The sequence below is a fragment of the Apteryx mantelli genome, chromosome 16 (genome assembly GCF_036417845.1).
Source record: "Apteryx mantelli isolate bAptMan1 chromosome 16, bAptMan1.hap1, whole genome shotgun sequence".
Taxonomy (NCBI): domain Eukaryota; kingdom Metazoa; phylum Chordata; class Aves; order Apterygiformes; family Apterygidae; genus Apteryx; species Apteryx mantelli.
The window spans coordinates 20,825,804-20,841,523 of NC_089993.1; the positions used below are offsets into that span (position 1 = coordinate 20,825,804).

At 45.9% G+C, this 15,720-nt stretch overlaps 1 protein-coding gene across 1 annotated transcript in view; it reads left to right on the forward strand.

The window, feature by feature from the left end:
* Positions 1-10,853, forward strand: part of GRID2IP (Grid2 interacting protein) — a 54,052-nt gene extending 43,199 nt beyond the window's left edge. Inside the window, exons 14-22 of the mRNA XM_067306275.1 lie at positions 779-866; positions 2,499-2,588; positions 3,639-3,835; positions 4,416-4,571; positions 6,893-6,979; positions 7,595-7,724; positions 9,321-9,439; positions 9,933-10,097; positions 10,782-10,853. Of these exons, the coding sequence (XP_067162376.1) occupies positions 779-866; positions 2,499-2,588; positions 3,639-3,835; positions 4,416-4,571; positions 6,893-6,979; positions 7,595-7,724; positions 9,321-9,439; positions 9,933-10,097; positions 10,782-10,853 (1,104 nt within the window). The remainder of the gene's footprint in view (positions 1-778; positions 867-2,498; positions 2,589-3,638; positions 3,836-4,415; positions 4,572-6,892; positions 6,980-7,594; positions 7,725-9,320; positions 9,440-9,932; positions 10,098-10,781) is intronic.
* Positions 10,854-15,720: the final 4,867 nt, after the last annotated feature.

Consider the following 15,720-nt stretch of genomic DNA (forward strand, 5'->3'; position numbering starts at 1 on the left):
AGAAATGCAGTGATGACTTGAAGTGATGCAGAAATCTCGAGGTGGATTTAAGTCATTGTGGGAAGAAGCTGACCTCAGTGAGATTTAAATTCCAGCCTCTGTGTTTCTCATTGCGAAGAGTATGTTTAGATGTGCCATATTTTTCATGCCCTGAACAGTTAGAAGTGAACTGTAGGATCATCTTCTAGTCCCACAAGTACTCACCTTGTGGCAAGCACTTTAAGTACTCCATCCCTGAGTCCAGGTCCCTCTTCCCTTAGCATTCCAGGGAACAAGATATTTCTTCCCAGTGTTTTTTGGAATTTTTTGGAAATTTCCTGAGGTTTCTGGCATTCCCATTTTGTGCTTTAGTAAAGTAATCCTGCCCAAGTAGCATGCAAACAGCAGTATTACTTTGTAGAATTTCAGCTGTGTGTAGCAAGCTAAATTAGTCCAGGGGGGCAGTGATGCCAGCTGCAGAGATGAAAGGAAATGCTGAAAGGATGAACCTCTGGGTTTCTCCCTTTCTTCTGAAAAGAGAATGGGTCCCATGGGATGTGCTTAGCAACTAATGTAAAACTGTCTCGATAAGAGGTGAATGATTCACCAGACTCTGGTTTCTGCAAGGGATTTATAATGGCTGAATCTCCAGTTACAAGGGAAATGCCATCAATGTGTCCTGGGTTTTTACAGGGATGCAGAGCTCAGAGTGGTGGAGGAGGGAATGTAGTACACAACAGGTGGACAATATACGGCTCTCCCCTGGGCAGCACATTACTGACTCTTTCTCCTCCTGCAGCTTGGAGAAGACTCGGATTATGACAAGCTGAGTGATATGGTCAAATACCTTGACCTGGAGCTGCACTTTGGAACACAGAAACCTACAAGTAAGCATGTAAATGCCAAGCGTTGTGACTAGAACCAGTCCTGGTACTAGGAGAGATAAGAGACGCTAAGAGAGAAACAAAAGGAAATGATTAATAAAATAATGTCTAGTTCTAGCACCACTGTCAGCACAGAATTCATACTCAGTATTTTGTGACTGATGGCACTGCAGATTATTAAGGTGGAGATCATTTTACAGTCTCCCTTAATTTTCTCGGTTGCCATTGTTTGTTTTCTTTCTGCATTTCAATCAATCTGGGCAGTGAAACTCAGCTGGCTGGTTTCACTCCTTGTTATGCTCAGTTCTGCTTCCCAGTCCTCATGCGCTCAGCCTGATTCTTACACTGTTGTGCCTAGCCACCCTCCATACCGCATGGGAAAGCTTATATGCCAAAAATGCTTTTCATTGCCCCGAAGGGCCTGTTTTGCAATAGAGCAGAAACTTAAACCTGCACCACATATTGTAACAATTTGTACACAGTCTCTGCTTATTATTGTCTGTGTGTATTAGGATAACAGCACATGTGACTAGTCAGCTGGGCACCTAATTGACTATTTGCATGCACAGATACCTGGTTATGCTAAAAGCAACAGTAGCCAACTGCAAATTAAGGAAAGAATTGCAGCTCTGTTGCCTTGAGAACTAAGGCCTGAAAAAACCATGAAACATATCTTTGTCCATAGAGGGCATTACAAGTAACTCTTCCTGTTACATATATAGTAATTTTTTTCTCCCTAAAACCTACATGTGAGGCCCAATGCTAGCTGACAGTACAGCCAGCGCACCCTCAGTTCGGTAGTATGTTGGGTACCACTCTGTCCCATAGCTCTTAAACGTGGGCCTTCCTATAGATGCAACAACTGGGCTGTTCCACTGGGGTTACCAGGCATTACAAACGCAGAGGATGAGTCCAGTCTGTGGTGCCAAACAGTGGTGGCCAGTCCAACCGCGCTGAGGGATGGGTGGCGTTCAGGGGCACTCCTGACCTAGTCCATGCGCTGTCTGAAGGGAGGCGCGGGAGCTGAGATCAGCCTTCAGGGCAGAGCAGAGCAGGGCGAGCGACAGATCTGTGCGCACACTTGTGCACATGTGCTGAGGGAGGGATGGGCTGCGCAGAACCTGCTTGGCAGTGATGTGATGTGGGTGAGCAGCGTCCTTTGGACAGGAGAGGAAGTGAAACCGAGCCGCCAGAAGGGCAGACTCGGCTGCCTCATTTTTACTCAGAAAAGTAAAATGTGAATGGGATGTCTGAGCTGACCTGAAATGAACCTGATACCAGATGGCACACATTGGCAGAGCTAAGCAGGGAATGCTAGTTCAGGAAGATGCAAATGGGATTTGACAGTGCAAGTGGGATGAAATGGGTTTGTTCTCAGGGGCTGTCTTTTTCAGAGATGTTTCTGGGTAATCTAGGATTGTCTGTGTATTTTACCTCTTGTTTTACCTTTTTCAGCTCCAACTGAGTCTTCCATTCAGGAGATCTTTGAATCTCAGAATTCAAGGATTCCCGGAGCCATTGCTGTGTGCAAAGCATCAGTTCTCCTCTCTCTCATTCATGAGTTCACTGTTTTCAGCAGTTTTCTTCCTGCTGGAGTCGGCTGAGCCTGTCCTTACCCATGATTAAATCTTTCAGTTTCTCTTCCAGAACCAACTCTCATGCCTGAATCCTTTAAAAAGAAAGACGTGGTTGAAATTTTGTCCCACAAAAAGGCCTACAACACATGTAAGTAAACATCACAGTGAACGTACCCCCAAAACGAACCCAGAGATGGGTCCAGGGATGTAGAGAACTGGAAAGGTAAAAGGAAGGAGGCTCAATGAGTGCATCCCAGCATTCCTATTTTTGTCTGGGCTGTTCTTGTAGCCCAGAAGAATCCACTGCCAGAGTGTTCCTCTTAGGCTGGGAATCAGCCTTGGCCAAAGACAAGGCTTTAAAAAAGGACTGAGATGGGATGTGACTCATTAGCCTGCAGAGGGAGAAGGGGAAGAGCTCACGCAGTCACATGGGGCAGTGACTGGTGTGTGGGGCAGACCCACAGCCATTAAAGAAAAGGTTATTGCAGTTCCTCCAGGATGTGCCTCTGGTAGGTACAAAGGGGTGGAAGGGCCTGGTGGGATCCTGTAGAGACCCTGACTCTCCTGGCCTGCTGAGGGATGTGGGAGAGAAAGAGGTTCTGGGAATCCCTCCCAGGCTCTATCGTCCATTTCTTCTGAACCTGCCTAAGGTAAGGCAGACTGGGAGCAGATGGGGTTTAGACTTTCCAGCACCTGACCCCGAAGTCCTCCTCTCTTAGACATGTTCTATTGCTGTCTGTTGACCAGTTTTTTATCCAACACTGTTACTCAAATGCACTCTGAGCACAAGAGACAGAGTCGTGGCGTCTCCAAGCTCAGTGACAGTTTCCAGTGCAGCCCCGTTAGGGAGGGCCTGGGAGCTTTTATACCTGATGCAGGCTGGTGGTGCACATGCAAAATGATGCAGTGTCCTGGCCAGTGGCTGCAGGACCAGAGTGACTCCTCAGGGCCCCCTTGCAGACTCTGCAGAGAGGTCATGGGGCCTCAGGGAGTGAAAAGCCCTTCCTCTTCCCAGGGCTGACTCCCTCCCTGTGCCACAGTGGGCACATGGAGAAATCCATATCCCTCTCGCACTGTAGAGCAATTCAGAGCTTCTCTTCCTGGCCCTGCTTTGTAAGGCAGCCTGCCCCAATACAGTCAGCCCCTGGAGTCTGGTCCTCCCCTTCTCCCAAGTGATGTGCCTTCCTTCCTCCTCTAGCCATCCTGATAGCCCACCTCAAGCTCTCGCATGTTGAGCTGCGCCAGATCCTCATGACGATGGAGACTGACCGCCTGGAGCCTTCTCACATCAAGCAGCTCTTGCTGTACGCCCCTGATGGAGAAGAAGTCCAGCAATACCAGAACTACAAGGAAAACCCCAGCAAGCTGAGTGAGCCGGACCAGTTTGTGTTGCAGGTAACTGCACACAGTGGTGTACTCTGGGGAGCGAGGAGGCCTGGATATGCAGCGTCTCTGGGATGTGCTGCTGAGAGTTGTAGAGGAGGAAAAACAGCAAAGAGGAAGCAGCCAGCAGGACTCTGATCTGCTTGTTAGTACTGTATGTTGTGCACTCAGGGATGAGAAGAGGCAGTGGGACTGGTCCAGTCTGCCTCTGAGCTAGGCTTGGGATGATGCCTGAGGTGTCTGGGAGCTGCCATGTGTTTGGGAAGCTCCCAGCAGTAGCTGTTTTACAGCTCAAGCATACCACAATATTTACTTCATGGTAAGAGTGACTTTGTCCAGTTCTGACTTACTTTCTGTTGACAAAGTCACTTGTGGATATTGGCATAAAACCTCTCTCTGCCTGTGGCAACAAACTGGATGCGGTCTGCTAATGCTACAGCAGATATCCCCAGCTGCTCTGCTGTGTTACCTGTGCTAAGCAAGTGTATATTGCTTTCAAGTGCAGGGAAAATTGCCAGGAACACCATATAGGTAGGATTTGGATGACTCAGTTAATGGCGATAGTAGTAATTTTCTCTTCTTTTGTTCTCAGATGTTATCAGTACCAGAATATAAGATCCGTCTGCGCAGTCTGCATTTTAAGAGCACTCTGCAGGAGAAGACAGAGGAGATCAAAGCTAGCTATGAGTGTATCTGCAAGGCCTCTCTAGAGTTGAAAAGCAGCAAGAAGCTGGCTAAAATCTTGGAGGTCAGAACAGTCCCTATTCCTGGTGACAGCCACTGGGGGCCTCCAGTGTCCATCAGGGAGCTTGCAAGCAGCAAGGCAGTTTGCTGGAGCCCTAAGTGCTGCTCTAGCTCCACGGCTGTCCTCTGGCCTCCTCCTGATGCAGCTCAGCCACGGCTTCTTTCCCCTGACAACTAACTCTGTTTTAGCTTGTGTGAACCCTGGCAACAGGCAGGTCTCGCACGGCCACCCAGTAACCCTGCAGCAGAACGTGCAGTTCCAACAAACCGATTGCACAGCAGCCCAGAAACCAGACTGCCCAAATGTTTCTCACAGGCTGTAAACTGTTGACAAAGACTAAGGAGATTTTCCTTTAGCTGTGGTGGAAAGGGCTCTATTATCTTTTGCTGCTTGAGGATGAGGGTTTTGTCCAGTCACTATGTCTGCATGTACGTGTGTGGTACAATACAGAACGTGCAGGGAGCTCTGAGCTGCTGTCATTCAAGCCTGCTCTGGAGCCAGAAGTGGTATAACACTATGTTGATGCCGAGACAATATGCTCTGCGTGAACAGGCAGCGCTGTGTGTAGCCCAGGCTAGCCCCTCTGTACGGCAGTGTGCTCATACTAGCTGTACGCTGGCGCAGGGCAGGGATCCCCGCACCGTGCCCCTCACTCTGTGAGGAGGTGCCTTCTGGAGGTCCTCAGGTCAGAGACAAGCGGTGCAGAGAGGGGCACCATGCATGCAGAAAAGAACAACTCCATCCTAGCTGGCTGCAGCTGCCCTCTGACTCTACTTAGATGATTCCCACCAAATTAATTTTAATTCATTTGGTTTTGCTTTAAAAAAAGCAGGTGGGATAAATAAGAACATGGTGTGACAAAAAACATTTCCAGATGAGAGATGAAACTCCTTAATGGCTCCTGCCCAGTAATCCTATAACACCTAGTTAAGTGCTTGGGAGGCGATGTTAGCTGCACATTAACTTGCAGTTAGCAGAAATTCACAGAGCCCCAGGATGAGATCCAGGCAAGGAGCCTTCCTCTGGCCTCTTCTCAGGGCAGGTCCTGAGATCCCTCTGTTCTTCACCAGGCACAGCTAGCCTTTCCCAGGTGAGGGAAGTCAGGAGCCCCTTCCAGAAAGTTCAGCCTGAGGGTCCTGTACCTCAAATGCTGCAAGCCACAGCATAAGGAATTGGAGAAATCTGGAGGGGAAAACATGGCTCTGGACTCCTATTTTCTTTTTAAAAGAATGCCTTAAAGATCTCCACATAAGAGCTAAAAAAGGCTTTTGGACCCAGAGAGTTTAGACGCTCTACTTACTGCTCAGCTGGAGAGTCCTTATCCTGCAGGCAGGGAGATCTCAGAGTGTGCCTAGAGACTTAGCCCTGGTCCTGAAAGGGAAATTATTGAGAAATAAAATGGCAAAATCAAATTGTGCACACCCAAAGCCTAAGACTGCAATACAAGACAAAATTCCTCCTTACATTTTAACAAAGCATGGGTATCTGCATAGTAAAGTCTGAAAGTGGCAGGGGAGCTGATTCAATGTGAGTCATGATGCTCCAGGCCACTCTCTGACCATGCAGTTCTCCTGCAGCTCTCTGTAGCACAGACCTTCTCCTGGACTGCTGCAGGAGAGGGGAAAGGGCTCCTGGGCAGCATTAAAATAAGCCATGCATGGAAGCATCCAAATGCCCTCTTATAAGGTCTTTGGAAATTTGGATCTGCAGATGGCAAATATGGTGTGCTTTCTAGCCCCTTCTGAAGATATATAACAGAAGGAGTTGGATGAGGACCAGTTCCTGTAGCTGGAAGTATGTGGGTTTTGCTGATGAAGGTTTAGTGCAGGCTTCTTACAGGAGGAGCACATGCCACTCGGGGAACCTACTGCTTGATGCTGCCAGAGAAGAGAACGGTCTGCCCCATCAGACACACGTTGTGCCTTGGGGCTGCCATGCTGATGGGCACATCAGCAGCTCTAGTCCTCCCAGGGTGCTATGATTGCCATGTATGGGTGTGATAGGATGAACAGTGTGCACAGAACCAGAGGAAGTTTTGTCTTTAACATGTATTCATCCAGCTAACATAACACACTGAATGAATTAGTAAGTTTTTACTATGATGTTCTATGAGCATGTGTACCATGGCCCTTAGCAGAACTGACCTGACACAAAGGAGGATGCTTTCCCAGCTTACTGTGGATGGAAGCTTTTTATCTCTGTTCATATTGCATTCTTAGTAGGTCTCTCTGGCCCCAAAACAAGTACAAGAGGAGAAGGGAGATGGGAGACAGGGTAGGTGCTGGAGGTCACTGTCAGTCTTTCACACAGGTTTCTTTTTGCAGTTTGTGCTGGCGATGGGAAACTATCTGAACAACGGGCAGCCCAAGACTAGCAAAACAACAGGCTTTAAAATCAACTTTCTCACTGAGGTAAGGAGATGAAGCATGCTTGTTCTTGTGCAGGAGGCACGAATTCCAGGAGCTCCAAGTGACCCATTTATCAAGCTTGCCCTCATACAAGGGCTTCTGAATGCTGTGGCTCCCAGAGAGAGGTACCAGTGGGAAGGTAGGGATTGTATCACAAGACTGACTTCAGAGAGGCACTAATGATGGTCTAGTGCATTACTGTGCTGGGATCTAAGGCTTACAGTCAGGTGCTAAGCTGGCCAGACCTAATGGTTTTGTGGCCATGGGATGGGAGAAAATGAGGGGTTTTATCCCACTTGGGTAGCTGAGGTATGTACTGGCAGGGCATGGGCTAGAAGGGATTCCTGGGAGGTGGGAAACAGAGTTACAGTTCCTAGGCTTGGGGAAGGAGGAACAATGCCACTAAGCTGGGTGTAACATGCTGTGTAAACATTAAACATCTTATTTAAACATTAATTCAGCTAGTGTGGCTGGGAATTGCCATGCATGTAAATGCAGGGTGAACCAAGCAGAATAGAGGAGTGTCTGTGTATTTTGGTAACCACAGACAAACTGAATGCTTGGCAAAACCCACTCTCTTCTGCATAGGAATCTTCTTACTTGTTTGCTTTGCTGTAGCTGAACACAACCAAGACTGTTGATGGGAAATCCACCTTCCTGCACATTCTCGCCAAATCACTTAGCCAACATTTCCCAGAACTTCTGGGCTTTGCCAAGGATCTTCCTACAGTGCCGCTCGCCGCCAAAGGTAAATGAACAAAGAGCATCTGTAGAGAATACGGAACACATGGGGCCAGTAAACTGCTTTGTCTCCCTGTACTGTCCCTTGGTTTTGTACTGCTATAAAAGTGGTCACAAACTGCACAACACTGGCACTAGCAGGAGAGGGACAGCAGCCCAAACAAATGAGAAATGGTGCTGAGTGAGCGGACTAGGCTAGAAAGGAATGAGCTTAGTGACGCAGGAGTGCCCATCTGTCACACGCTGCCATAGCTGGGAGTGTCTAGACAAGGCTCTGTCTCTGAACTGAACCTTTTTCAAACTTGAAAAAGTCTGGTTACCAAATTCAGACATACCTTCTGAGCCCAAATAAGGGACAGAAGAGTATGATGAAGACAGCAGAATGCCCATCTGCTCCACCCAGCCTCTCTCTCCTTTCATCCTTGATGTACAGGCCTAACCTCTGTTGATGCCAGCATTATTACTGTTTGTAATAGTGTGTGGTATACAGTGTACCACACCTTGTATGCTGTGAGTTCACAGTCCAATTGTAGACATGTCACACTGAGTTAGGATCGTACGACTTGGTTAGCTGTAATAAAAAAAGTCACATAGACCTTGGGATTATCATCCACTTGTGTTGATGATATTCACAACATTCACAAGCTGGCTGAACGCGAACCGTGGGGCTGCGTTCTCCTTGCAGTCTCCTCTCCCCTGTCGTTTATGAATAATTCCCTTGGGAATTAGTGCTTAAAATGGATAAAGCAGAAAATTCAGGTGAGGAGACTTAAATTTTCTCCTGATGTTTATACCTGTAGCTTTCCTAGTTGATTTTTTTTTATTTGGCCTAACTTTTCTTTAAATAATGCTTCTGTTACTGAATATTCACTGCTGCACAAACTTGTACTCCTTTATACCCAATCTCAGACCTTACAGACCATATTCAAACCATTTGCTATCCAAGGCTGTGAAGCTTATCTCTCATATAGGCAACAGAGAGACATAGCTGCAGTATGTAATCTAAATCCTTGTAACAAACATTGCAATTCACTTTCTCCATTGGCTGTAGAAGACACTATGGCTTAACAGCCCAAGATAGCAAGCAGTCTGAACTGCTTATCGTTCTCTTGAATGCTGGTGCTGTGATAAGCAGATACGGAGTTTTTACATGCCATGAAAGGCCATCTGGATATTACCTCTTGTCTTACCATCCTGCATAGTGCACTCACTACGTTCCCCTCCCAAGTCAAAGTACCTGTGTATCCATAACTGCCCTTGTGCCATCGAGTCCTGCATGCTCCTTGCACTTGGCAAGTCCCAGGCTCCTTTTGAGATTCTTGGTACATCTCGCCCCGAGTGCCCAGCAGCAGCCCATGGCAACTGCTAGAGGCCAGCAGGAAGGTCTAGTTGTCTCAGCGTGCCCTGGAGTCGGAGCTCCCCCACGATGCAATGCAGACAGGCTGCGCAGAGCCATGTAGAGCAGGGCGTAGTGGGACATGCACCTTCCAGGCAGCCTGAACCATCCTGGCTGACGGCCTGTGCTTATTGCCCCAGTTTAACAACAGCAAGAACATCAGAGCTAAGTCTCGGTGACACTGTTGAATCCTCTCTTCTTATTTAGTGAATCAGAGAACATTAACAGCAGACCTTAATGACCTTCACACCACCGTTAGTGACATACAGATGGCCTGTCGCAACATGCCAGCTACTGCAGAGGACAGATTTGCAATTGTGATGACTGTATCCTTCTGTAAAAGGGGCAAATCACCAGTATGACTTACTGCCTTCAAGTAAAATCATTTAGTTGTATTTATCCCTGTTATATCATTTAGTTATATTTATCCCTGTTATATTTATCCCTAAGTAGCAATCCTGTGTCCAGCTGGTAACAAAGCACCATCTCAGCACCTGGTGAAAAGCATGGTGAAGAACTCCACCCGCTACTCATTCTTAGCCAGCAAAGAAAACGGCTCTCATGGTGACCACCAGTTCATATGCCTCTTTCCACAAGGCCACAAAGCTTTCAGAGTTGTCTTTCCTTCCAAAGAAGGTGTTCTTAGAGACAGCCATGCATGCAAAGCAGGTTCCCTTAGGGTATGGATTTAGCTTGCATTTGCAGCAGGTCCTTACTTAGACCTTAGGTGAAATCCAGCTATTTTTATATAAGCAGAAGTGATTATAATCTGTACTGGATCCGCAGTATGGCTGTTTTCCCTTAAGCCATTTCTCTCAGTCCTTTCTGGAGAGTGCCCAGCCTGCCATGCGATCTCTGGATGACCTGCAGCACAAAGCCATGGAAGACTTCAGCAAGGTGTTGTCCTTTTTTGGGGAAGACTCTAAAATGACAACTTCTGAAGCTTTCTTTGGCATTTTTGCAGAATTCATGAGCAAGTTCGAGGTGAGTTGCATTTTTAAAAGCCAGCCAGCAAGGGGGTTCCTGTTAAATGTTAGTGAAGTATTTTACTTGCAGGTGAGCTATGGGAATGAGCTGAACTTTTAGTGAGCACATGTACCTGAATGCCTGTAAAATGCAATTTTTTTAACACACAATGAGACTGACAGGCTGGTGCAGGAGGTTGAGATGAGGGTTTACTTCAGAGAGAAAAACAGAAGTTTTTACTGTCTGATGTTTTTGGTTAGAGGGCTGTGTCACAGCACTACAAAGCAGATGGAATGACTGGCGAGTCTTATGAATGTGTCCAGCGGAAAGCCTGGGGGCAGAAATGAAGCACAGCTACAGCAGAACGGGCGATGAAGCAGCTGCCCATGCAGTTCTCATCTAAGCACCCCAGCCTGAACTAAGGAGTCCAGCCCGTGGGGCTCTCGGCACAGCCCCCTGCATAAGCATCACATTTCCCATAAAGGGAAGTTGAAGCCAAACCTGATTCTGCCTCCTAATCACATTAGGGTCACTCTTGTTTGCCTGCACTTCTCAATACTAGCTAATTTCAGAAATGGTGTCATAGGGCGGTTTAGGGGAGAATTAAGTCCTTGGTGGCTAGTACCTTTGAAATGTTCTCACTGTCCATGCCAGCTGCCTTTTGCCTGATGCTCCTCTGTTGTTTCCTTTCTCTCCCTGCAGCGGGCTCTCGGTGATGTGCAGGTCGGTGAATGCCAGCGCAGCCCCAGGATGACCTCCCCCCTTGCCTGGTGATAGGCCTGTGACAATGTGAGGTGCAACCATTTATTGCCAACAAAATGCAATTTGCTCCTGTTGAGTTTGGTTGTAAATATGCTGCTGTCACCTGCTAGCACCAAGCAGAACCATGGACCAAGGGGAAAGGGCAGTTTGGACACTGAAAAGGCACCACAGATGGGCCACGGATGGATGCTAGGGTGAGGAACAGGTGCATGAAGGGAAACACTGCATTAGCCTTGACAACATCTTTCTTAGTATCCTCCATCTCCAGCATATTACTGAATCACGGATTTCAGACACAATTGGATAAAACCCCACTCTCCCGCATTTCCAGAACACACCTAACTGGCACCAGCAATCACTGGAGACCTTTCCATATTCTTATAGCCCCTGTGTGGCTATGCGCAGAGTCTTCCCTTCCTTGCAGAATACAGCCCAAGGCCTTCCCCAGGCAGGCACTGCTTCCACCTAACAGCCTCAGGGGCCAGGAGTGGATCACACCTGCGGACTCCATAGGGAGCAGGAGCAGGTCAGGCGAAGAAGGGAGCGCATGGGAACAAGAGCTGCCCTCAGCGCTAGCTCCCCTTGGCACCCGTAGGAGGAACTGCTGATGAGCCAGTCTCAGATCCTTCTCCAAGCCCAGCTGCACTTGAGAAGTGTAAAGTGGGGCTGGAGTTTTACACTGACCTTAACGGCTGAGTGGAGAGGGCAGGAGTTAGCCCAGAGGTTTTAATCCCCTGCCATAGTTGGCCAGTGACAAAGGAAAGAAAAACAACCTTCCAGAAACCTTTAGGGCCCAGCTACATGTTCGCACATATGGATCCAGTTCGATTTTACACAGTTGCTTTAGAAAACAAGAAAAGGCCCAGAGTCCTTTCTGGCTGTCAACTTTGCTTAAAGGTGTGGCAATAACTGACAGATAATGAAATCTTACTGAGAATTTAATATCAATCATCAGCGTTAGACTGACTTGAACTTGCCAGGAGGCATAAATCCCCAAGTATTTTGGGGCCTCCTTGGAAAGTACAGAACCACTGGTAGTCTAAACATTAATGGGAGTCCTTTGAAGCCTGCAGTACAGCTTCTGAGGCCAGCCAGAGACCAGTGAGAAATGTATCGCATGCCCTCTTTCATTCATCCCTGAGGGCTGCAGTCCTTTGAGTCCATCTGACATAATATATGATTTGACCATTCTTGCATGCTGAATATAGTCGGGGAACTCCAGAAGCATACACGCCCATCTTTCAATGACCCCTGATTATTACTTAGATAAATTTAATTCTCTGAGACGTCCTCTGGGATGAAAGGGCTAGCAGCATTCTGTGGTCAGTACATGCGCCTTCAGGTGACACAGTGCCCCAAGAGCTTTATGGCAGTGAAATTACAGTGCGTTAATATTGTGAGGCATTACTTTGTGCAAAGTGCATCCGTTGCCTTTCAAACCTGACATGCTCAAACATCCTACGCTGTCAAAGCACTCCAGCAAAGCCGTAGCTTAGATAACCTTCTTCACTTTTAATGGCAGAACAAGAGCTCTTACTGCAGCTGAAAGTACAGAATCACCAGCTGGTGCATTATTTATGGCAATTTATGTCATTATTTATGACCATCAAATCTTTGGTTTTCAATATTTTTTTAAACTCTGCTGTAGAAAGTGAAGTATATTTTCACGAGCCTTTTCAGTTTATAGAGCTTTAAGTGCCAGGTAGTTTATAGCATTGTGTTATCGGAGGCCCAGCCCTGTCTGTCTCTGTCTTTTCTCTCCACTGATGGTGGTGATAGGACAATGAATACTCATCTCCAGTTTCTGTTTTGGATGTTTCACATTGCATTCAGTTGATTTTTTTTTTCTAAAAACATATTAAATATTTAAACTACTGGAGGTTATTTTGAAACTGTCATTGAAAATGTGAAAATGCTGTATATAGATTTTGCTACATGTTGTAACTTTCCAAAATAGTTAGAACTCCAATCCCTTTGGTATTTTTATGTGAATATTTTCAAAGAACCAGAACTTCTGAGATATGGTTATATTATTTGATAATGGGACTATGTATAGTCACAATTCAGTCTCTACCCAATGCCTATGTGCTATTCCCAAAATAAAGCTACTGCCTTCTGCCTCCTGACTGCATGTAAATCTATGTTATGTTAAAAAATGCTTTGTACAACAGCTGTAGAATGAAGGTGTGAGGAATTCTGTATTTGGTACTTCTGTGACTGCCCATTTTAATATTGGCCCCTTACATCTCTAAGGGATAGATGCAGAATCTGACCTTGTTTAGTTTTGGGTGGTATGGGGAAAATAACTGCATAATTCTGAAAAATGTTGCCTGTGAGTCAGCATTCAGGCTAGCATGAGGAATTTTAGCAGCAAATTTTTAAAATAGCATGGACTTTTTCTGCAGCCTTCAGAAGAAAATATTTAGTGAGTGTATGAGTCAGTGAATTGTTTACTTCTGAAATGGAATTCTTGGCTGAATTTGAGTTTATGTCCCTGGAACAATTTATCTGCCTTTGTGCTAACAGAAGATAGATAGGGACTCATTCTGCATCAGATTTCCTGGTTGTAGTTTAGCTTGTTTATAGCCATCTGCTTAACCAGTAGTTCCTTTCTGGAGGCCACAGCAGAGACAACTGTAAAATGACTTGAACAGAGTTAACAAAAATGTTATGGATAGAAGTCATTCACCAGGCACATATATTTAAAGTGCTGGAACCTCTCCTAATGCTCCTTTAACTGTTCCTGGCTGATAAAGCCTGGCTCTTCTGCAGCCCCTGGGGAATTCAAGCTGTCTAGTGCATCTGTGAGACCTCCCAGAAGCACGTTCTAGGTCAGTCCCCCAGCCACAGCTATCCACCGATGGCCTGTGCAGCCGCAGCAAACTATAAACTCCCATAGGAATTATGACCTGAAGCCTCCTTCACAGCTTTTTACATCATGATAGTCAGCACAGTTCAAGTCACACACACGTTGTTTCATTCTTTCTTGATAACTCCAAGCATTAAATAATTTTTTCTCCAGAAAAACAATGTACTGTCTGGAACCTCTCCTTTTATCCTTGTACAGCCAATCCTTAACAGAGTTTATACTTCAGCCTTGGTCATCGACCTGTTCACAGGAAAGTGTGTCCTTGAAAAGGAAATAATAACTCATGAAGCAGTCCCATGATCAGTGTTGGGGACACAGCCGTGATTTGGCTCCTCCTCTTCAGAGATGTTAGTTCCATCCTCTCAAAGTGTCAGCAAAATAGAGACCATGATAATCTAAGGCTATGTTTAACATTTGGGAATAGTGGAGGATTTTCAATCTTTCCTGCAAGAAATGGAAAATCTCAAGAAGAAAATGAGTAGCTGTAGTGAAGTCATAGTGAAGAGATGATCACAGCTCCAATAGGTGTACTGGCTAGAATAAAATAATATCAGGCTGACATCTCCGAACCTGCCCTCTAAGTATCTTGAAAAAGGTTTGAAGTGCCATGATCTGTATTTGTTTTCCAGGTGCCATGAAAGATGCCGAAGAGACAAATAGAAGTCTAACCTTCAAACTGGAGGGGCTGGAAGTAAGCAAAAAGGTTGCATTGCCTGGGAGCTAGCACAAGGCATCTGGATGCTGAATGTGAAGCCCTTGAGGTTCTGCATTGTTCCATCACAATTTTAGAAAAATTGGAGTTTCCAAATTCTGGCAGAGCAAATTAAGGCATCTCCAATCACAAGATTCAAAGACCTTTAGTTATGTCCATTTGAATTGTGAGCTGAGTGTGAAACAATAAGATTAAACCACAAATCTTATAGGTTTTCCTACTTTGTGTTCTGGTTTCTTAGGCTTTGGGCTGTATTTTTTTTTACATATTTAACTTGCTTCCATTGTCAATCTAGAAAATTAAGAAGTAATGGTGAAAACCGAATTTCTGATTCTAGCTGCTGAGATTTTAAGGGAAATGAAAAATTTCACAAAACTTTTGGTAAAATCAGTGCAGTTGGTTGCAACATTAAATGACTAGTAAGCGAGCGAGCGGGAGACAGACACACAAAAAAGCAGAACCTGTGATAGGAGGTCCTATTCACTAAGAAAAACCCAGGCACTGCGAAGAATGTGTGGTGGTGTGGGATCTGCATCCCCCAGGCAGCTCTACCTCTTTGGCTGAGACTTTCACCATGGCATTACGGAAGAGCTGAGGACTCACCAGTAAAACATGCCCTTAGAGAATTACATACATTAAAATTCTGATTTATATCTCCACCATCAGGAAGTGGATTAGGCCTGTAAATGGAATAGTGCCCATGTTCAAAGAGCCCTTCTAGCTAGCTGGTTATCTGCCAAATGCTCACAGACACAGGGGTTCTCAGGTAATGCTGCCATGAGGTTATTTGCACCCCTTATTTCAGATGTATATGAACTGCCTCCTGCCCCAGCCTCTTGCTATTTTGGAAGGTTCCTCTTTAGCGTTATTCTCTGCATGTTATTTGACTGTAAATGGTTATGAGGTTTTTCAGACAGATGATGCCAAAGCCAAAAGCTCCAACCTGTTCTCAGAAGGGGACCCAATTCTAGAATTTAAGTACAGACTCAGAAATGAGTTATGAACCCCAGCCCAATGATGAATGTTAATCTTTGTAAGGCTTAGTCATAAATTTAGACACAGGACTAGCTGTCAGCTCCCCACTATGTCTTGTGATGTCAGCTTGAGAGGACACCAGGACCAACTTTTTTTTATTGTTACTTGTCCCCTCTTTAGCTGCACAGATTGCTTAAGAGAATGGCACTCTTTGGAATTTGACCCATGAGCCCTGATAGTGAAAATAATACACTTCTCACAGAGGAGCAGGGGACTGAAAGAGTAACTTCGGGCAATTAGTTTAACTTTGACTATAAATATTC